The sequence below is a fragment of the Hippopotamus amphibius genome, chromosome 4 (genome assembly GCF_030028045.1).
Source record: "Hippopotamus amphibius kiboko isolate mHipAmp2 chromosome 4, mHipAmp2.hap2, whole genome shotgun sequence".
NCBI lineage: Eukaryota > Metazoa > Chordata > Mammalia > Artiodactyla > Hippopotamidae > Hippopotamus > Hippopotamus amphibius.
Window position 1 is genome coordinate 52693561 of NC_080189.1, and position 24231 is coordinate 52717791.

The window sequence follows — 24231 nt, forward strand, 5'->3', positions numbered from 1 at the left end:
TTCTGAACAAAGGAAATGACTAATTCTACATCCTCCTTTAGCTGTTACGGCAAATAATTTTACAGATGCCAGCATTCTAATTGTCCTGTGGAAAAATAATCAATGCCAGCTGCTAGCTAGAGAAATGCAAAATCTCCACAGAGTAGATGAAAGGCCCTACTGAATCTGACTGAAAGTAAGTTCAAGAAAATCTTTTTGGTGTTTAAAAATAAGGCCATATCAGGAAGCATGGGAAAGGTAGACTCAAGATCCAAGAAGAGTATTTGTTGCAACATCCTCAAACTAATCTCATCTTCCAGTTTGAAGACACGTTTGAAAAGTGACATTCATGTTCATATGTTCTTAGGAATCTAGTCAACTATACTGCAAAGTTTTAATCAGTCAAGAATTTTTTTCTTCACTACCTTCTCTCACTTTTCAGTATTCACCCTTGTTCTTTCTTCCCTTTTCTCTTAAGGTCTCGCACCATCCATTAACTTGTTCTCCAACACTCCCAAGAATCCAAGAAAGTATCCAGGGTGTCAGGCTGCATTCTAGCTCTTTTAAAATGAAACTCCTTTAAGCCACTGTCTTAGAATAGATTTCCTAGATGCAGAGCCTGAGACAAGGATTCCTGTAGATGTGATTTCTTGGGGGAGGGTTTTCCAATAGGCAATGAGACAAGCAGGATGAGGCAGAGAAAGGAGCTAAGCAGGTGTGTGATCTCAGCAGCAGTCTGGCTTCAGCCTGATCCCATGGAGAGGTCTGGAACACAAAATGCACCACAGAGCCAGTCCCCACTTGGGGTAAAAGGACCAGCCTTCTGCCCACATGGCAGTCAGTTCTTGGCTGTGCAATAAGAAGCAGGGCACAAGGAGGGCATTATCTCCCAGGTAGGCAGGCTATATTTGGCCTGGGGACAGTTCTTACTTGACTGTTTTTCATTTTCATAGTTTTAACAATTCTGTACTTTGTTTTCAGATGTGGTTTCATATTTTCTATCACCCAATTTGGGCTGTGAAAAGGGAGTGAAAAATCTTGCTTCAATGGCTCAAGAATGTAGCATTTCTCAGTTATCTGTCAAAATATTTACTTGGGTTTTTTTTTTTTTAATCTATTTTTTTAATTAAAGAGCTTAGCTTTTTTCTTTTCATTCTTTATTGGAATATAATTGCTTTACACTGTAAGAGCTTTGCTTTTTATTGAACGTGTTACTAAAGAGGTTTAGTCGAAAAGACCAAAGCTCATGTTACCATCAGACTCTTCAGATTCTTCTTTCTTTGCTTCTACTTTCTTCTCCTCAGCTGGGGCAGCAGTGGTAAAGGGGGCAAGACCTCCTACTGGTAGAGGATTAGCTGCTGGGGCAGGTTCACCAGCTGCCACATTGCAGATGAGGCTCTCGATGTTGAGATTGGCCAAAGCCTTTGTAAACATGCCTGGCCAGAAAGGTTCAACATTTACACCAGCAGCTTTAATAAGGGCATTGATCTTATCCTCTGTGACCATCATCTCATTGTCATGCAGGATGAGGGCTGAGTAGATGCAGGCAAGCTCCAAGACAGAGGCCATGGTTCAGACAAGTGCGAGGCTGCCAGGCATGGTGCTAGTCACCAGATGAAGTGAGGGCCTCACCCCAGCACAGCCTCAGCTTCCTCAGAAGGACCGAGCACCTTAGCGGCAGCTGAGGAAAGCTTAATCTCTATTTTTAAAAACTGCATAGAGCTAACAAATCTGCCCTGACTCGAAGAATTGCAAAACACACAAAAGTCTCTTCATAATTCCTTTTGCATTTTGTATTATGTCCATCCCCTCACAAGATATAATTTGTTCTGCCTCCTCTAAATTTGACACCAACATAAATGGGGTCTATTTCTGGAGATGGCAGAGAGATGGTAGCCATTACATCTGAAACTTTACATTTCCTTATTTGCAATAAGAATGAAGCCAATTATCTTCTAGCTCCCATACAGCACAGGCTTCAAGTGTAGAAGATGAAGGGTGTGGGGAATATTTCAATGATTAAGAGTCAAGAAGGATAGGACAGTGAGTTATCTGAGTCCAACAAAATATTCCAAGAAATACAGATGTATGTGGCAGGGGACTTATTTGGAAGAGATTATAGTTGAAACTTCCCTAACATGGGCAAGGAAATAGCCACCCAAGTCCAGGAAGCGCAGAGAGTCCCAGGCAAGATAAACCCAAGGAGAAGCATGCCAAGACACATAGTAGTGAATGGGCATCATCAGAAAACCTACAAACAGTAAATGCTGGAGAGGGTGTGGAGAAAAGGGAACCCTCTTGCACTGTTGGTGGGAATGTAAATTGATATAGCCACTATGGAGAAGAGTATGGAGGTTCCTTGAAAAACTAAAAATAGAACTACCATATGACCCAGCAATCCCACTGCTGGGCATCTACCCAGAGAACACCATAATTCAAAAAGACACATGCACTCCAATGTTCATTGCAGCACTATTTACAATAGCCAGGTCATGGAAGCAACCTAAATGTCCACTGACAGATGAATGGACAAAGAAGATATGGTACATATATACAATGGAATATTACTCAGCCATAAAAAAGAACAAAATTGGGACTTTTGTAGAGACATGAATGGACCTAGAGACTGTCATACAGAGTGAAGTTAGAAAGAGAAAAACAAATATCATATATTAACACATTTATGCAGAATATAGAAAAATGGTACAGATCAACAGGTTTGCAAGACAGAAACAGAGACACAGATGTAGAGAACAAACATATGGACACCAAGTGGGAAAAGTAGGGGGTGGGGTGGGGGATGAATTGGGAAATTGGGATTGCCATATATACATTACTAATACCAAAAAATATATCTAATTGTACACTTTAAATACATGCAGTTCATTGTATGGAAATTATATCTCAATAAAAGTTCTTAAAAAATAAAAACATAAAGTGGATAATAGACATTCTAAAAAAAACATTGGAGATTTAATATTAGACTACAAAAGTGGCTCATAAAACCCAAGAGGAGGAATATAATCAGGCCTTAGTAAGGGACTAGAACCAGTGTGTTACTTCAGGTTCCAAGGAGCAGATGCCAACATGGGATTAGATGTACAATAGTTTAATGGAGGAAATGCCCATAAGAGGAGTAGGGGAGGCGGCTGGCAAAGATAGGAAGGGCCTTCAGCCCATGATCCACCTCTGACACTTGTAAAAGGGAGGAAGGGGAAGGAGGGTTGGGCACGAAGAGGCTTGGACTGCAGCGCAGCTCCAAGAACATCTTGTTCAGGCTGAGTTTTCAAATCAAAGTCTCCAGGTGATGAGTCTTGTGTCTTACAGGAATGAGCCTGCATTTCAGTCTTGCTGTGCACAATCACTGTCAGGGAACAGCCCAGGGGAAGGAGGCTTTGGAGCTAATATGTTGGTGGATTCAGAGGGGCAATGGCTGGAGCCATTAGACAATTTTGCTTCCCACATCAGGAGATCTGGGGAACATGTTTTAATGGCCACCACAATCATGATTCAAAGGTCTTTGAGAAGCCTGAGTGCTTCCTTCTCTCTGTAAGGCTCTTTCTGCCTTTTCTGTGTTTTGTTCTTCCTTTTTTCTCCAAACTGGCTGCTTCTGCCCTTCCACACCACACACAAAGCAGGAAACACCCCTCAGCTCTCAGGCTTCCATTGAATGGGCCCAGATAGAAAAAAAAGAAAAAAAAAGCCACCTTTCTTCTGTGTCTCAATTCCCAGTTTCATGGACAGGGAAGCTGATTGGCCACACTTGGGTCATTCTCATCCCTGCAATAATCAGCTGTGTCCTGAGAGGGCAAGGCCATATTAATCATCATGAGGATGGAGGCAGGGTGAGGAGGAGTGACTTCCAGGAAAGTGGGGATGGGGTAGACTAGTACTAAACAAACAACTCAGTAAAATATTCAGCTTCTCAGCATAAACAGTGTGACAATATGGAATTGCTGACTAGCTTAAGCTCTGACTCTGAGAGCAGTCAACTGCTCTAACAGAGGACCCAGGTTCTCAGGGTGGCCAGTTAGGAAGATATCAGAAACGCCACGCTCTCAGGAGACTATTGTACATGCTTCAGCAATTCAAATAACAATCAATTACCTGACGCTCTATTAATTAGAAAAATGAACATCAGAATTGATCTTTTTATTATGAACATAGTGACTTGCTAATTAGCATGATAATGTTAGAAATGGGCTTTTATTGGTAAAAAAAAATAAAAGTATTTAAAATATATGGATTTGTGGGACTTCCCAGGAGGCACAGTGGTTAAGAATCCACCTGCCAATGCAGGGGACATGGGTTCGAGCCCTGGTCCGGGAAGATCCCACATGCCATGGAGCAACTAAGTTCTTAAAGCACAACTACTGAGCTCGTAAGGCACAACTACTGAAGCCCACGTGCCTACAGCCTATGCTCCGCAACAAGAGAAGCCACTGCAATGAGAAGACTGTGCACCACAACAAAGAGTAGCCCCTGCTCTCTGCAACCAGAGAAAGCTTGCGTGCAGCAATGAAGACCCAATGCAGCCAAAAATAAAAAAATAAAATAAATAAATTTAATAAAAAAATAAAATAAAAAATAAAAAATATGGATTTGTTACCTTAATAAAGGCAACAAAAAACAAAAACAAGAGGGACTACATCAAACTAAAAACCTTCTGCACAGTAAAGGAAACCACCAACAAAATGAAAAGGCAAGCTACTGAATGGGAGAAAATGTTTGCAAATCATATATCTGATAAAGGGTTGATATCCAAAATATATAAAGAACTCATACAACTACAACTCAATAGCAAAAAAAAAAATCTGATTTAAAAAATGGACAGGTGATCTGAATAGTCATTTTTTGCAAAGACATATAGATAGCCAACAGCTACATGAAAAGATGCTAAAAACACTAATCACCAGGAAAATGCAAATTAAAACCACAATGAGATATCATCTCACACCTGTTAGAACAGCTATCATCAAAATACAAGAAGTAACAAGTATTGGTGAGGATGTGGAGCAAAGGGAACCTTTGTACATTGTTGGTGGGCATTTAAATTGTTGCAGCCATTATGGAGAACAATATAGGGAGGCTCCTCAAAAAATTAAAAATAGAACTACCAAACAACTCAGCAATTTCACTTCTGAGTATTTAATCTGAAGAAAACAAGAACACTAACTGGAAAAGACATATGCAACCCATATTCATTGCAGCACTATTTACAATAACCAAGACCTGGAACAACTTAATTGTCTACTGGTGGATGAATGGTTAAAGGAGTTGTGGTATATATATAGTATGAAATATTATTCAGCCATTAAAAAGAAGGAAATCTTGCCATTTGTGACAACATGGATGGACCTTGAGGGCATTATGCTAAATGAAATGTCAGACAGAGAATGACAAATACCATAGGATATCACTTACATGTGGAATCTGAAAAAAGCAAAAAAGCCAAACTCGTAGATATAGAGAACAGGTTGGTGGTTGCCAGAGGCTGAAGGTGAGCAAAATGGGTAAAGGGTGTCAAAAGGTATAAACTTCCAGTTATAAAATAAATACGTCATGGGGATATAGTGTACAGCATGGTGACTACAGTAAATAATACTGTACTGCATACTTGAAAGTGGCTAAGAGAGTAGATCTTAAAGGTTCTCCTCACAAGGAAATAAATTTTGTAACTATGTGTGCTGGTGAGTGTTAACTAGACTCACTGTGGTTATCATTTCACAATATATATACAAATATTGAATCATGTTGTACACCTGAAACTAATATAATGGATGTCAATTATACCTCAATAAAAATACTAAAAATTAAATAAGATATATGGATTGGTTGAAATGCTTTGGAGACACATACCTTTATTGCCTGAACACAGTATAAGAATCTAGCTATGATACACCCTTAAAATGGTGCCTGAGTTCTAATCCCTAAATGGTCTTCCGTCCAGCCATTTTAGGACTTGCTATGGTCTGAATGTTTGTGTCCCTCTAAAATTCACACGTTGAAATCCTAATGCCTAATGTGATGATATTAGGACTTGAGGCTTTTGAGAGTACTTAGATCATGACTAGGATTAGTGTTCTTATAAAAGAGACACCACAGGGCTCACTTACCCCTCCCCCCATGTGAGGATACAACAAGAAGTCAGGAGTCTGCAACCCAGAAGAGGGCGCCCACCAGAGCTCAACCATGCTGGCACCCTGATCTTGGACTTCCAGCCTCAAGAACTGCAAAAAATAAATTTCAGCTGTTCATAAGCCACCCAGTCTTTGGTATTTTGTTATAGCATCCTGAATGGGGTTAAGACTAGAGGATTCTGGTCTCCTGAGAGATTCAGGACTTTATTGACCTTCAGAACAGGAGGTTAACTGTTTGGTGAGTGCTAGCTAATATACGTTCGTTTCATATATGACTACACGGGGCAGGATGTGGTCTGAGTCTCATTTCCATATTTCATAGAAGTCAACTTGCTGTAGGCAAGTTGCAAGCCCTCACCTACCTCACACCACTTTGTCATCAACTGCAGTTATTACTCTAAAAGGAACCTTAGGGTTGCAGTGTGACTAGATTGGTTCAGATCAGGCTGCAATAGTAATGAGAAGGCTATCAAATCGCTGACTCTCTGTGAAGCTCTCAAAGACCTGCTTCCCATCTGGAATTGGTCTTGGGTCCTCTGATTATAAACACACTCTCCTTGGTAAGGTCAGGTTTTTTTGTTTTTCTTTTTTAAATACATGATACACCTCCCAATATTGTATTAGATGAGAACAGGGGAACACATCTTGGCAGGCTCCCTTCATGCCCTGCCCATAATACACGTTTACCAAGAATTCTTGAATAAATGAATGAATGGCTGAAAGAACGGGCAACATCATTCCACCCTCCTGTGTGCAGTCTTGTCACCTCTAGAGCACAGACCTTCTCTGGTTGTTTGCTGACCTTGAGCTGACCTTGCTTTCCCCTCCTTCCCTCTCCCAGAGGTCCTCTTCTGACCTGGGTTAAGCATCACACCCACTTCATATTTCAGCAGAACCGACAGAGCTAGTGCTTCATGCAGAACAATATGTGACCTTTCAAAGCCTGACAGGTAACAGCATAATAATAATAGTGAACCTCCAGAGTCCTGCAAACTTCTTCCTAACTATTTTGACATTGTATCAGGGCACTGTCAGCAACAAAAAAAGAAAAAGGAAGATGGAACAGAGAAAGCTATATAGCATGTGACCTGATTACATGATCATGGAGGTGACAGCATCATCTTCCTTTCTCTGAAGTTCAGCACTAAGCTTTGTTCCACTTAGGATAATAATACTAAAAGCACACTAACTTTTCCATCATCCACTGCCAGTTTGTAGCTTCTCCAGGTTCTTGAATCTCTTATTTCTGAGATTGCATATTTTTGATGAATGCTATTAGCACACTACAGAGGATCTAAAAGCCAAAGTGAACAAATAAAAGGAGAAAATTTTCTTTAGGCAATTTGGACACTTAAAGTACTAACAGCTCAGTTGAAAAGTTAAGGTAATAACTGAGCCTTTAGAGTAAGCTAGACTGAAAGCTAATGATAAGGAATGGACTTCCAATCATCTCTACTGGGCCTGCCTCCCACCATAGGAAATAATCCAGAGCTGTCTGTAGAGACCCCCTAAATTTTCCACTTTAGCAAGGTCCAGTGTGATGGCAGTGAGGAAAGAAGACACAAAGTGAACCTACTATTTTCTAACTCTGACATTGCTCAGATGTTAAATATTTTTGAGTATTAATTTTATTTTAGCTATAAAAATGGGGATCAGAATAATTCATCTAAGTAACTCATGGGGTTGTTGTAAAATAAAGTCATACACATAAACATCTTTGTAAATTGTAAATACAGGGCTGTGCTAATAAGGAATTATCATTAGAATTATTTTTCTCAAATTATTTTTCAAGACAACTACCATCAGCATGTGAATCATCCTCTGCGTCCATATGCTTTCTAGGCAGTGGCGACTGGATTCCTTTAAAAATATATGAAAAAGACCTTTATCCGTGCCACCCATTCAGGAAAGACAGTCTCTTTAAACATCAGGCTAAATGAAGCTTTATTTCTGAGATATCTTTGAAAGCATAAACTAGTGAAGGAAAACTCCTTTACTTCAAAACAGGGGAACTCTCCAGGGCCTCCGTAGGTTTTTATCCTTCCCTAAACTTATCTAACTATCCCTTTGTTTTCTCAGGCCAGAAATAAACAACATCTATTATTTATAAAGCAAACGAACAAACAAAATACCAATGGTTCTCAGATGTGAGCCTGCTATTTTAAGTGCGCAGTTGTATCCACACATCCAGGAAAAAAGTTGAAACCTTTAATATTCCCCTGTTATGGAATGAATTATGTCTCCCCTAAATTGACCTGTTGAAGTATTAACCCCCATTGTGATTATGTTTGGAGATGGGAACTTTGAGAGGCAATTAATTTAAGATGGTCATGAGGATGAGGCCCTCATGATGGGATTAGTATCCTTATAAGAAGAAACATCAGAGCTCTCCCTCTCTCCTCTCTCTTGCTCTCTCACTCTATCTCTATCTCTATCTCTATCTCTGTCTCTATCTCTATCTCTATCTCTATCTCTATCTCTATCTCTATCTCTATCTCTATCTCTATCTCTATCTCTATCTATCATCTCCCCCTGACTCCCTGCTTGTTAAGGACACAGTGAGAGAAGACAGCCATATGCAAGCTAGAAAAATGGCTCTCACCAAGACCTGAATCTGGTGACACCTTGATTTTGAACTTAGCCTCTGAAACTATGAGAAATTAATTTCTGTTGTGTAAGCCACCTGGCCTATGATATTTTGTTATAGCATCCCAAGCTAACTAAGACATCCCCAAATAGTAAATGAACAGATGAATCCTATTATGAAAGTTAAAATATATATGAAAAATGTATCTGAATTGGACAATTTGGGGTGAGTATGAATCACTCTGCTTTCAGCCTGGGAAGCAAACCAGAGTATGACAAAATAGCCCTCAGAATGGCCTCTGCATATCCCTTGTCTGGCTTCATAAGCCAAATGAGAGCACCGTAATAATATAAGAAAAGGAACTTTAAGTACGCAAAAATCTTCCTTAGGATCCAATATCCAGTAAACATCAATTACTCCTTCCTAATGTGTAATAGTCAGGGTATCTCAGGTTTATGTAGCAATAACAAATAAGCCCCACATTTCAGTGGTGTATAACAACTTTTAAAGAAAACATGGCAGATAATACATTGGCTCTAAACTTCCCTTAGAAGTAGCACGTCATTTCTATTCACATCTAATTACACAAAGCAAGTCATATGACTACACTTAAAGGGAAAGGAAGGCAATTCTACCATGTTTCCCGATGGAGAACTGAACAGCTTAATTCCTACTACATAGTGATTGATTAGAGGTGAAGACAGTATCAGGAGAAGTGTTTTTTAATCTTTTTTACTACTACATACAGATCTCTACCAGCCAAAACAATTTGCCTCCTAGAGTTTGTAAAATTCTGAGATTCCAAACTTTGGGGGACTTCAAGGGTCATATTTTACTTTAATTGTCAAATGACGATAGATCCATCTCTTAAAAGTCTCTGCCCCAGATATCCCATTACATCCCCCGGTCAGTGGTTTCCAGTCACCTGGCTCTTAGGAACTTCCATAAGACTCTCACCTGACTTTTCAGCAAAAACTCCACAGGCCAGAAGAGAGTAAAATAATATATTTAGGGTGAGGAAAGGAGAAAAAGTACAACCAAGAATTCTCTACCCAGCAAAGCTATCATTTAGATTTCCAGGAGAGATCAAAAGTTCTATGGACAAGCAAAATGAAAGAGTTCAGCACCACAAAACAAGTTTTACAAGAAATGTTAAAGGGACTACTCAAAGTAGAAAAGAAAAGGCCACCACTAGAAATACAAAAATTATGAAAGGAAAAATCTCATTGGCAAAGGCAAATATATAGTAAAGGTGATGCAGCCAAAAGCAGTTCTAAGAGAGAAATTTATAGCAATACAAGCCTACATCAGAAAACAATAAATAAATAAATAAATAAATAAATAAATAAATAACCTTACACACTAAGGAACTAGAAAAAGAAGAACAAACCAACTCCAAAGTTCGTAGAAGTAGAGAAATCATAAAGATCAGGGTACAAATAAATGAAATAGAGACTAAACAAACAATAGAAAAGACAAATGAAACTAAGAAAGTGTTCTTTGAAAAGATAAACAAAATTGAAAAGCCTTTAGCCAGACTCATCAAGACAAAAAATAGAGCAGGCCCAAATCAGTAAAGTCAGAAACGAAACAAAAGTTAAAACTGACATCAAAGAAATACAAAGGATCAAAAGAGATTACTTATGTATGATACACCAATAAAATGAACAACCTAGAAGAAATGGACAAGTTCCTAGAAATGTACAATCTCCCAAGACTGAATCAGGAAGAAATAGAAAATATGAACAGGCTTATTACCAGTAACGAAACTAAATCAATAATCAAAAAAACCTAATGAACAAGTCTAGGCTTCACAGGTGAATTCTACCAAACATTTAGTGAGTAGTTAACACCTATACTTATTAATCTATTCAAAAAACTGCAGAGGAAGGAACACTTCTGAACTCATTCTATGAGACAAGCATCAGTTACCAAAATCAGTCAAAGATATCACAAAAAAGAAAATTACAGGCCAATATCACTGATGAACATAGGTGCAAAAATCCTCAACAATATGTTAGCAAACCAACTTCAACAATATATTGAAAGGATCATACACCACAATCAAGTGAGATTTACCCTAGAGATGCAAGGATGGTTTAATATCCACAAGTCAATGTGATACACCACATTAACAAACTGAAGAATAAAAATCATGTGATCAACCCAATGGATGGTGAAAAACTTTCTGACAAAACTCAACATCCATTTATGATAAAAATTCTCAACAAAGTGGATATAAAGTGAATGTACTTCAAAATAGTAAAGGCCATATATGACATTCCCACAGCTAAGATCATACTCAACAGTGAAAAGCTGAACGCATTTCCTCTAAGATCAGGACCAAGACAAGGATGCCCACTCTCACCACTTTTATTCAATGTGGTATTGGAAGTCCTAGCCATAGCACTCAAAGAATAAAAAGAAATAAAAGGAACCCAAATTGGAAAGTAAGAAGCAAAATTGTCACTGTTTGCAGGTGACATAATACCATCCATAGAAAATCCGAAAGATGCCACCAAAAAACCACTAGAGCTCATCAATGAATTTGGTAGTTTCTGGATATAAAATTAATATACAGAAATCTGTTGCACTTCTATACCCTAACAACAAACTATCAGAAAGAGAAACTGAGAAAATAATCCCATTTAAAATCCATCAAAAAGAAAGAATAAAGTACTTAGGAATAAATCTAACTAAGGAAGTAAAAGACTTGTACTCAGAAAACTGTAAGAAACTGATGAAAGAACTGGTTCAACATTCAAAAATCAAATATGTCACAATTAACAGACTAAAGAAAAAAGCCAAATGGTCAGATCAATAGGTGATCAATAGAAAAATCATTTGACAAAATTCAATATCCATGATAAAAAATTCTCAGCAAAAGCTACAGGTAATATCACACTTAATGGAGAAAGACTGAATGCTTTCCTTCTAGCTGGGGCAAGACAGAGATGTCCACTCTCACTACTACTATTCAATATGGTCCTAGCCTGTGCAGTAGGGAAGAAAAAGAAATAAAAAGCATACACAACGGGTAAGAAGTTCACAGACAATATGTATATCCTTGTAGAAATCCAAATAATCTACAGAAAAAGCTCCTGGAACTAATCTACTAATCTATCCCAAAGCTCTAGAACTTATGAGTAAGATTAGTAGGGATGCAAATCAACAGTCAATTATATCTCATTAACCAGCAGTAAACATTTGGAATTTGGTGTATTTTTCAAATATCATTTATAATAGCACATAAAAAAATGAAGCACTTAGATACAAATCTAACAAAATACACCCAAAATCTATATCCTGAGAATATTGGTGAAAGACACCAATGAAAGAAATCAATGATCTAAATAAATGGAAAGATCTACCATGTTCATGTATTAAAAAAGTCAATACTCTTAAGATGTCAATTCTCCCTAGTTGATTCAAGGAAATGTCAATCAAGATTTGTTATAGATATCAACATGTCAATTCTAAAATTTCTGGAAAGACAAAACAAAAACAAAAAAAAGCTGGACTAGCCAAAACAGTTCTTAAAATGAAGAAAAAAGTTAAAGGATTCACACTGATCAATTTCAAGGCATTATAAAACTACAGTAACAAGATAGTATAGAATTGACAAAAGGATAGGTGCATAAAATAGACCTGAAATTTATCCAAATTAATACCTTGAGCTCTGTGAAAGATACTGTTAAGAGAATGAAAATACAAGCCATAGTCCTAGAGAAAATATTTGAAGATCACATATATGATAAAGAACTTGTATCCAGAATATGCAAAGAACTCTCAAAACATAACAATAAGAAAATAACTTAATTTTTAAAAAGAATCAAGTTATTAACCAAAGAAGAGATACAAATGCCAAATATCCATATGAAAAGGTGCTCACATCATTAGTCATTAAAGGAAAGCAAATTAAAACCACAATAAGCTAATACTACCTACCTACTAGAAGGACTAAAACTATTTTTTAATAACAGTATCAAGTGTTAGTGAAGATGTGTGGTCACTGGAACTCTCCTTCATTGATGATGGGAAAGCAAGATCATGCCGCCACCCTGGAAAGAACAGTTTGTTTATCCACTCACCAGCTAAAGGACATTTGGGGCATTTCCAGTTTCTGATGATTATGCATAAGCTTCTATAAACATTCATGTACAAGTTTTTATATGAATATAAGTTTTCATTTCTCTTGGGTAAATATCTAGGAATGGGAGACCTAAGTTTGCCAAAACTTACTGAACTATACTCTAAAAAGATTTAATTTTACTGTATGAAATACCTCAATAAACCTGTCTTTTTTTTTTAAAAAAAAGCCATGGATTGAGATATAGTGTAATAGCATCTTTGGCTTTACATCTGTTAGGAACAAGATGAGAAAAGAGGAATTTCTAGCATTGGGGTCAATTCATATATTTATTTACTTTCTTTAAAAAAAGGAATCAACTCAGGGAACCATACTTTTTAAAGCAACATCTTCACAACAATCATTAAATGTTACCTTTCCTAACATTATTTTTTTTTGAGGGGGGAACTATTTTAGAAATAAGCCAATATTTTAATCATTATAGTACTGAATCATTTTCTAAATACTGGCTTGTTGCTTTGGAGACTATATAGCTTCTTAGATATAATTTGTCACTGATCGTTATAGATCACAGTTTTTCTCAGTCAAGTTATATGACTGAGATAAAAGGGAAATTTACTCAAGTAAACATGGGCGTTAGCAAAGATAAGATGACAGTTTTTAACCTGAAAACATCAACTAGGATATATTGTTTCAGTGGAAAATTAAGCATATTGACATGATTTCCACTGCTGTATTTCTAACATAAGCAAAGAGAGATATGGAGGGATTTCCTTAAAGACTGGGTACTCTTCAAATAGGTTGTTAAAAAATTATTAAAGAAGACGATTTATGTGACACAAACTCTCCTTAATGCTTCTTGAAACAGGCAGCCTCTATTCAGATAACTGCAAAATGGAGCAGAATGCAGAAAATTTTTATAGAGTAAAGAATAAAGAATAAGAATGAGGAAAATAGAAAATATCTGATTGGCTGGAGTCACACAGTTAACCTTGTTTGGGTGAGAAGGGACAAGAAAATAATATAGAGCCCAGAGATGGCTTGGCATTTGGAGATTGGCTGACTGGATATACTATAGTATAGTATAACATACTATATTGTATTTCTGGTCAAGTGGAGTGTTTACAGGGAAATGAAATTTTCAGTTGGCTGATGGGGCAGCCCTGGGGCAGGAGTGGCTCCATCTTGAGTCTAGAAAGTTATTTCAGCAAGGTAAATATTTCAACATTCTTTGATTCATGATTTGATCATTTTTAAAGAGCGATTTTCCATTTTGACTATATGTGAGGACAGGCTACAGCAGAAACTCTGCCCATAGAGCTCACCTGTGGGTGAATGAGAATACAGACAAAACATTACCCCATGCCACAATGTCCAACTTGGCCAGTTCAGAGGGGTCTGGATTTCAGATCCCATTCAGGCCCCCTCAGCTGGGGGCCCTTGTGGCCAGCACAGCTGTATGCTTCAGCTCTTTTGCAACTAAAGAAATAGAAATCTTCAGTTTAGAAACAAGAAAGCTGAAAGTCCATAAAATCATGAATAATACGAACAGGTGCCAAATGGCCAAAAATTCTTTTTGGAACCTTCAACCTTCTGGAACCTTGGTTCAGCCATCTGGAACCAAGCCATGTTTTTTGATGTCCCAGAGATATCTTTTTCAGACAACCAAAAGAAAGCATGATACTACCCACACGAGAGGAATATATAGAACTGATTCCTGCAGAAGAGACCATTTTGATCTAGATGAGATGAATGCATGGATGATACAGAAAAGCTAAAGGAGTTTGAGATAGAGATGTTATGTTTGACTGATATTTTTCACTCTTCAATAATCCAAATGTTCCATGTTCCTGCCCCCGCCCCGCCCCCCCCCCCCCCCCCCCCCAAGAACAACAACAAAAAACCTTGCAATTTAACTATAGTTCTATTTGCTTGGGTAAGTTCAGACTGTCCCCTATAAACTAGTGCAATGTCTTTCTCTCAGTAGAAAGAAACTATTTTCTTTCACTCGAAGGATCAAAGTGGACAGCTGGTCTCTGGCCAGCCCCCACATAATGATACTACCTGATTTTAATCATCTTGCAAACATCTAAGCCATCTACTGCAGAAGACAAAGGGCTGATGGAGTTGACCAGTATCTCACTGGTTCTTAAGGAACACCCTAGAGTGTATACACCATACCTGAAGAGTTTGTAAATACCTGAACCCCTGGCAGAAATCGTAATTCAAATGGTCTAGGGTGGGATACCAGCACTGGTATTTTTTTAAAGATCCCTCAGCTGATTCTAATGTAGCCAGGACTGAGATCCTTAGTCTGGTCCTTCATTTCCATGTCACCAGACTCCCACACCTGGTGACCTTTGCGTCCATGACCTTAGGCAGACTGGCTCACAAACACTCTTGAAGAACCAGCTGATAGGGATTTCAGCAGATTCTTCTGCTGAAGAGAACTCTGAAACTCTAGGACTCAAACATCCCAGCCCATGAGGCAGAGCTTGGAAGTGTGCTCAGAAAGGACCTTCTAGCTCAATGCTCCAGACTTTTGGCTGCACTCTCCCCCAGGGTGCCAGCTGTGATGAAAACCTGAAGCAAGCAATGACGAAGTACCTCTGCCGTGATGGGCAAGGTGAGGTTGTACAATAATAGGTGCTGGAGAGGGGTGGGTCCCCCAGAGTAGCTGTCAGCGCTGCCATCCCATGCCTGTCCCCGCGTGGTGCTCCCTCCACGTGCCCCTGCCACGCCCGTCACAGTCGGCCCTCTTCTGAGGGTCTGCTCAGACGCTGAGCCAGCACAGGAGCCAGCTGGGCCCTTGCCTCCTACCCCCTCTCCTCCCGGGCCCCCCCACCCACCTGCCTCACAGGTACGTGAGGGTGAGAGGAGGACACATCATGGGTTGAGGCCCCCAACTCGCCCCCCACCCCTCCCGGCCACCACCTCTAAGATGGGGAGGCTGGGGTGAGGGGAGGGCGTCAGCAGGTAACCTGCTGAGGAAATCTTCTGGGTACCCGCAAGGGGGGCACCAACTGCTTGCTCCTGGGGCCCTCCCCTCCACTGCGCGCCTCATCCTCTTCTCCTTCTGTCTCGGTAGCTTCGCCCTGCGCTGCCGGTGTCCTACCTGCCGGGCCTTCCTAGAGCCCCTGGGCCTGGCCCACCCGCGCCTGGCAACGCCAGCGTGGACCGCAGCCTCAGCGCCGCAGCGATGGCGCAGCTGCCAGCCTTCTGGGCACAGGCGCAGAGCGGGGCGGGCGAGGGGGCGGGGGCGGAGGAGGGGGCAGGGCTGCAACCCCTGGCACCGCCGTGGCAGATCTGGTTTCCAAGCCATGGGCTTGGGTTGTAAATTAATTTGTGGGGAGTGGGCTCCAGGAAGAGCCACCAAGCCTGCCCTCTGTTTTCCCGCCTGGGACTGTACAGAGATTTTTTTTCTTTTTCTTTTCTTTTCTTTTTTTGCCTCAGAGGGACGGGATTGGGGACGGAGGGTTGGGGGCATGGTATGTAGGCCCATCTGTGTCCACCTTGCACCTCCAAGGGGGGTGGGGGTGGAGTGCACTGGAAGAAGACCGGCCACCCTGCCCGTGCCCGCCTGCGGTGGGGGCCCCCACGCACCAGCCCACCGCCTGCCGCCCCATCTGCCTCGTCACAGACCCCTGTTGCCCATCCCTCTGGGGCCTCAGTGTTTCGGGTGAGGGGAGCAGCGTAGAGACTGTGCCCTGCCCTCGGCCCGACCCCAGAAATGCCCATGCCGCCCCACCTCCAGATCCACGCCTCCACCCTGCATTGAGGACTCCGGGAGGCCATCGCTGGCTGCCTCCTCTGCAGTTGCATTGTTTTATCCATGTCCCCTCCTCCTTCCACCCCCGAAGTTTCTTCTGTTGTTTTTTTCACCCCTTTCCTCCCTCCTCATGCTCCCACTCCTGCCTTGGTTCAGCACAGGTAAAACGGTTACCCCTCCTTCCACGTCTCATGGTTCACCAGCTCATGTCATGTTTCCTCTTTTCTTTTTGTGTCAAGCTGCTTTTTTCCCAAATGTTCCTCCTCTGCCCCCCCTCCCGTTACTCTCTCCCTCCCCTTCCTTCCTTCATTCTTTCCTTGGAGCACTAAGCACCATTTGGAAGCTCTAGAGAAACCAAAATTAGAGAGAGATCGTGTGGGAAAAAAAAAGAAGAAGAAGAAAAGATGCTGGAAACGTCACAGAAGCAGCAGCAGATCTGTGCAGGCAGGGCAGGTGGTCGATGAAATTTGGATAAAACACTTTCGCAGTTCAAAGCCTCTAGTACCAGATCACATATATCTCATCTTCATCATGGTGATGGCCAGTGTGTGTCACCTGTTTTTGTTTTGGACACCAAGTGGACCATGTGGAATCTGCCAAATTAAGAAGTCCCCGCCCTCTTAGTCAATCCTGGTCAATGTCACTTCCACAAATACCTCTTCTCCCATGCACCCACCCACCCACTCAGCCTCTCAGCACCTGCCCCCAACCATGATTTGCATCAACATTCAAGAAGATTCTGGGAGAAAATAGTAAAGAAATTTACCATTTGCTTTGAACACACACCCACACGGCCAGTGTTCTCACTCTAGACAAGTCACTGTGGAGAGGCATCTGAAAGTAGGTTATTGATTCTTCAGGGAAAACATCCACATCTTGCTTCTGCATTACCAGTATCTCAAACCAAAACTGACCAGGCTCTCTCCCTTCACACAAAGGATGGGACTGTTGTACTCAGTGTCTCTCACATTCAACACGGGCACACACGCACGTGTGCGCGCCCACACACACTCTTGCATGTGCCTTAAAGATTTGGCATCTATCATTGTGAAGAACTGTTCTACAAAGTGCAGGAGGTTTTTAATGTCCCTGGCCCACACCCTCATAAATGCCAGTGGCAGCCCCAGTTGCTGTAATAACAAAAAACACCTTCTCATGTTTCCCAGTGTCTGCCTGGGGGGTTGTGTCACCCCAGAATGAGAACCATAGCTGGTTCTGTGTCGGGTATTTGCCTTCACGCTTCAGTGTGGTTGTTCTCAATCTTGGGGAGAGTTCAAAACCCCTGATGGCTGAGTGCCACCTCCAGAGATTCTGATTTAATTGGTTCAAACTGCATCTTAGGCATCAGGAGTTTAAAAACCGCCCCAGGTGATCCTAATGTGGAGCCAAGATCAACCTTTCCAGGGCCGAGTCCACAGGTCTGGGACCCTCTGCAATGGCAGATTTGGCCAGCATCTCTCGCTTGGGAGGACAGGCTGGCACAATGTGAGCCAAAGCAGCTGCTTTGAGTCAGGACTAACATTCCACTGCGTTCATCAGGCTCCCAACACTGGATCTGACATCCACTTGGCTATTCTGTACCCTGACGCCTGCCTGCACAGCAATATATGGGTCAGTGAGAAGCTAACAGCTAAGTGAAGCAGCTCCCCAGCTTGTCCTCTCCAGGAGACACCCCAAAAATGGGAAAGGAAAGCTGTGTATACATTCCTTGGCCCAGAGAAAGAGAAAACAGGGACCTCAGGCTTGGGAGCAGGATCCTTCAGGCTGCTCCAGGCCTTCTGAGGAGTATCATCACCAACAATGTGCCCAGAAATGTTTCTACGTAGACCTGTTTAATTATTGTGGTCTTTAGCTACCCGCCACTGGGTTCTTTAATGCAGGAGTCCACAGCCTGTTAGGAACTGGTCCGCACAGCAGGAGGTGAGCAGTGATGAGGGAGCCGAGCTTCATCTGCTGTTCCCCATCACTCACATTACCACCTGAACCATCACCACCACCGCCCACCCCCGCCACATCCTTGGAAAAATTGTCTTCCACGGAACCAGTCCCTGCTGCCAAAAAGGTTGGGGACCACTGCTTTAATGAATACCTCCCCCTTCATGGGTCCTGGGAGACTCTACCTCTCTCTTGTTCTCACTTACCTGGCTGGAGTTTCCTGGGAAGCTTGGTTAGTAGGGCAACAAAAATAACTATTTTTCTCAGATAAATTCTGTTTTGTTTTATTTAAAGCTCCCTGTCTAAAGGTGTTGTTGCTGCTGTTGTTGCATTGTTGTTTTAGGAAGTGGACAAGCTTGGATTCTGTGGAAGTGAGATAACCTCTCAAGAAGAGAGCTGAGAGAGCACACCTCTGTTTTGCTTCTGGCTCCACATCCCCTCTTATTCGTGTTCAATGATTTATGCCAGAAATGCCAGAAAACAGGCTGGGGAAAGCCCTGCGTTTGCCACGTTTCATGGTGTTAATACTCCCACCACGGCTGATGTCAAGCTGCCTACATTTTAATAACCGGCTGTCTTAGCTCCTTTCCCATCTTCTCGAACATAGACGCGACTGGAAGCTCCCTAAGATTAATAATTTATATCTCCTAGTCACGTGATTTATACACTGGAAATGCATGCTGTGAAAGGGTGGTGGAGTATCTGACCACAACCTGGGATGAAAGATGCTCAGATTCTCTGAGAGGAGACCCTGGGAAAACTAGAAATGGCGTGCGAGCCAGCCATGGACATGGACAGGCAGAGGAGAGACTCAGAGGGGGGCGTGGAGATAGCAGTCAAGATACCATGCATCCACAGAGCAAGGCACCAAGTTTCAATAAGGTCTCTGGTCTAGTCAGCACTTTCCTTCTCATTAGAAACCCAGGTGGTGCGAAGAACATATTTCGAAATAATCCAGGGAAGGAACCACAAAACTGAAGACTGAGTTACCGTGGGGTCCAGAAGGACGGGGGATGGTGCTTGTTGAGTCCCTGGACAACGTGGCATGACCCTGGGGGACCCACCTGTTCAGCTGCAGGAGTGCAGGGCCACATGCGAGGAGGATTTGAGCAGCACAGGGAAGTTTGACCTTTGTGTGCAGATACTGACGACGCTTGTGGAGTGTTATTTCACTGCATTGCTATTCACATCACACTCTCTTCATAAACTGAGCCAGAAAGAGAGAGAGAGAGCGAGAAAATTCACACACTATTGCAGATATAAATAATAATATCAAAAGGCAATATTTACCATGCACCAGGCACTGTTCTACTTTTCACACATTGACATTTAATCCTCAGGACTGTTCTGTGTATGAGGTGGGTGCTATGATTAAGCTCATTGTACAAATGAGGAAACTGAGGCACAGGCTGCTCTAGTAACTTGCCCAAACATACATGGTAATAAGTGGCAGAGTGAGACTGAATTCTGGCAGTGTGGCTCAGAGGATGGGCTCCACTGTGGATAAGATCTCTCCTCTTAATCACTGAGCCCTGGCCATTGGGTGTCCTGAGTGTGCACATATTTTCTTTCTGACTGTGACCCTGAGTGTGGATCATCAGGAGTCCTGGGAAGCCCGCTCCTAACTTGTGGTGGGGTCTAGCGGGGCCGAGGTACTGTTTGGTTGGGGCTTCTGGGCACAGACTCTGCTTTCTCCTTCCAGAAGAGAAAGGGGCCTTGTTAACACCAAGTTTACACAAGAGCCAGAAGGAGGAATATTTGTAATAGTCCCTTAAATAAAAGTGAACGGATCCTAGTGTGAGTTCTTCATGATGAAGCTAAATTAGAGGTTTCCAGGTCAGCCCAAACTCTGGCAAACCACGTTCTTGCAAATAGAGTGTCCTGTGCCAGGCTCTGGGTCAGAAGGATGCTCTGCTGAGGAGTGTTGCTTCTGCTCCCACCTGCATGGCCATCTCTCTTCTGGAGAAAATAAAAATATGAACTTGGCTAATGAAGTTGAGGACTTTATCTAAACTTACATATCCCACCTAGAACACTGAAGTCATAATAAGTATTTGCCAGTGAAAGAAGGGATGAACTAATGAACAAATGGTGGTCTTCCTCTGCTACCTGGTACTACTGGGGAAACTCCCTTTATCCCGTGACTTTGTCCCCACTATGTCCTGCATGGGTAGGGCAGAAACATCAGAGGGTTAGAGTATGGCTGAGCCTCAAGGTTTTTCACATGTTTGCATCAGGAGAAAGCAAGGCTTGAGGTTCTTCATCCATAGCCCCGTAATCACACACTCTCCCCCCAGCAAAGGAGAAGAACACAGCCTCTCCCCACCTCTCATCCTGCCACTGCTTCATTCGATAAGGTTAGATTTGACATAATTCAGACTCATGTCCAAGGATTTGTTTTTTCATGTGAATCACATTTAAACCCCAAACCATATTTTTCCCCATTTTCTATAAAAAAGAAAAATACTTTCTTTTTTTTAATGTCCTGAGCTTGTTTTGCTTATTTTTCCTTCCAAAAGAAGAAATAAAATATAAATCCTTTGTAACAATGTATTATAAAAAGGCTCAAAGATTTCATGGACATATTTTCTGAAGAACTAAGAGGCATTACTTCATATCCAGAAGCTTCCCTGACACACTGCAATGGAAGGGGTCTTGGGACATTCAAATGTGAAATTATTACTGTACTTTTCCTACCATTTGGCTGAACTATTTCCTGCCTCTCTATCAAGGAACCCCATTACCCGCCAGGTGCACTCCACTGTTGCTTTAAACAAGTGGAATATTGCCTGGGTCAGAATTTGCAGCTACTAACATGCACAGATGGTCCAGAGCACAGCCCTGACTTGGGGAGTAGGAATACACAAACAGAAGTTGTGTGCAACAACTTACAAGATACCACAGATGCATTTCTTGAATCTGACCAGCGACTAATGTTATGAGAAATGGCCACAGAGCTATGCTCATTCTAGGGAAAACGTTTTAATTAAAGAAGAGATTTTCAATAGCTCCCATTCTGGGAAGGTCTACTGGGTTTAGGAATGGAAAGCTACTAGGCTAGGAAGGATAAGATGCTCCACTCTAGGCTGGGATCCCTTGTGCTCTCAGAGGAGAGAAAAGATGCAAATGACTCAGCAATGTGGCTTTATTAAGGCAGGCTTTGTGGTGTGATAGCCAGTGGCCTGACCCAGGGATTTGGGAACTGGGATCTAGTTCTTGCTCTGCTCATGTCTAACAGTTCAGTCACTGGGCATCTCTGAGGCTCAGTTTTCCCATCCAGTATGAGGCATTAGACCATAGCAGTGCCTGATATATCACAGACACCTAAGTATTGATTATTGAGGGAAGAAAGGAAGGGAGGGGGGGAGGGAGGAATGCTTCTCAAGCACTGCTGCAAACTCAAATTAAAATAATGCATAACCCCTCACCCTACTCACTTTCTAAAGCCCAAGATCCTAATCTAACTCCCCCCTCCCCCGCCACGAGAAGGGATGCGGACACTGCCCTGGGAGCAATAGCTCTTCAATGAATTGTGAGTTGGGGAAGGAAGAAGCATCTCTGATCTTAAACCAGTTACAAGAGTTTATGATGGGCACACAGTGCCTCCTTCCCCAGTTAGAGTGATGGGGTTTAATGTCTCATCCATGTCTTTTCTGCTCTATCCAGGTTATGCAGTTTCCCCCACAGTCCCAAAGCTCAGGCTGCTCTGCCCTTCCTGCCCTCCCTCTTACTCCTGTGTCATGGCCAGAACCCCTTCTCTAAGAACTCTTGGTGGCCAGGAAAGCAGTGACCTTGCCTCCTAATGCTCAAGTGCATCCTTGTTTAGAAGGAAGCACCCTCTTCACAATCACCCAGCTGCCAGACAGCCTCTCCTGCCTTCAGAAATGCCCTGCCTAGGTAGGTCACTCTTCCTCCTCTCTTTCAACCCAGCAGAAAGAGTCGATGTGTTTCAGCTTTCAGTCCTTTGCCCTTGCTCCTCCCTCCTCCCTCCTCCCCCCACGGTTCCTCTGAGATTGAGTCATACATCTTCCTCCTCTCAACATGATGAGACAGGTACAAAAATTATAAATATCTGAAAATCCATAGCCTTTTTCCTCCCTGTTAATTACATGGAAGTCTGGTGTTGCCAGCATGACATTCTCCTATCTCTCTCCATCTCCCCTCCCCATTTTATTGTGCACCCTGGGGTCATGAGCAGAGGAACATGTGTAGAAGATTCACATTGAAAAGGAAAACAGAAGAAAAAATAAAATAGAAATAGAAAAAATAAAAACAGATTTTAAAATGATGGGTAGTGTGGACGCAGGAAAGGAGTCATGAAGGTTTCAGGAAGTTTGGGTTTAAGAATCGAGGGAGTGGAAGAGAGTTTCAGGGTTTAGCAGTAGTCTGTGTACAATTCATTGAGAATGGCTGAGAGAGAGAGAGAGAGAGTAAGGGAGAAAGAGAGGGAGAGGAAGAGAAAGAGAGAGAGGGAAAGAGAGAATTTCTAAAGGGTTTGCTGCATTACTACTTCCTCCAGAGACTAAGTAATGGTTTGAATTGCTGTTCATGACTTTACGATGGCTGCACTATACATCTCTCAACATGACCCAGCACCAGATTGCTCATGGGCACAGCTGCTTGTATACTGGGGACAGTAACTTACTTGAGAGCGGCCTTTTTCCCAGACTGTGTTCCTACATGTTCCTTCCCTGCCCTTGACCTATACAAGCATTCATCTAGGTGATTCATTTTATCCTCCCCCAAAATATAAACCTAAGTCACTTATTCTTGCCCTAGACCTACTAGAGTTTTTTAAAAGTCCTCATTACTTGGGAAGATGGGTGTTCCTTCTTCTCACTTCAGAAACTCCTTCCCTCCCTTCTGACCCCAAATTCCTCCACTAGCAACCAGCATGGTGATGGCAGCCAGGGGAGCGGGATAAAGGATGGTGAGGTGGGGGATGGTGGAGACCAGGTGGGATATAATATGTTATTAAGTTCTTTGGGGAGATATTTTCATTGTCAACATCAGTATCTGTAAATGAATAGACTCAGGAAATTATTTTGTCTTAAAGTTAGTATTAGCAAGGGCTAATGTTACTCTGTAAAAGCCTAGTTTTCCTGGAAGCCACAGGAAGAAAAGAGGTTGGGAAACACACATGTATGTGGTGTTCTTCATGCTCCAGAGACCTATTTTAGAGCATGTCCTATCTGTGAAGTCCTTAAACTCTTTTCCAATACTCAGCCGGCAACGTTAAGTAGATAACTTGAAGACAGGCAGTACCACACAATTTCCATCAAAAGCTAATTCAGTGCTTTCATAACAGCAGGGATGGCTACTAGTACTTAGAAAGCCAGAAGTGGCTCATCCATCTTCAGGGATAATTTATATGACTTGGATGACATGAAATTTAACACAAATCCATCCAAAAGGATAGTGATTTAATGCCCCAGATTAAAAAAAAAAAAAAAGTGAGGCTTTGCTGCCATTAGGTGAGTTTCACTTCACACTATTCTATTTTCATTTGAAGAAAAATCTGTTTAAAAAATGATTTTAAAACATCTTTTCCAACTGTGGGTAGAACCCCAAGTTCAAACATCTGACCCGGGTTAAGCCTCTGTGCTCTCAGTAAGAACAAAAGTAGATTTGTGAGTGTGAAACAAAGAATTGTATCCAAACTGTCCCTAGGAGATGAAGCCATGGAAAGACGAACATTATATATTTTTATATTGTTTTCCTACAATATCCA

General features: G+C 41.8%; 1 protein-coding gene across 1 annotated transcript; it reads right to left on the reverse strand.

Moving 5' to 3' along the window:
- Nucleotides 1-1203: 1203 nt before the first annotated feature.
- Nucleotides 1204-1548, reverse strand: LOC130852314 (60S acidic ribosomal protein P1-like). The gene is made up of 2 exons (XM_057733247.1): nucleotides 1478-1548; nucleotides 1204-1402 (listed from the first exon to the last, which is right to left on the reverse strand). Exons 1-2 carry the CDS (start codon nucleotides 1546-1548, stop codon nucleotides 1204-1206), a joined length of 270 nt encoding a protein of 89 aa, XP_057589230.1.
- Nucleotides 1549-24231: the final 22683 nt, after the last annotated feature.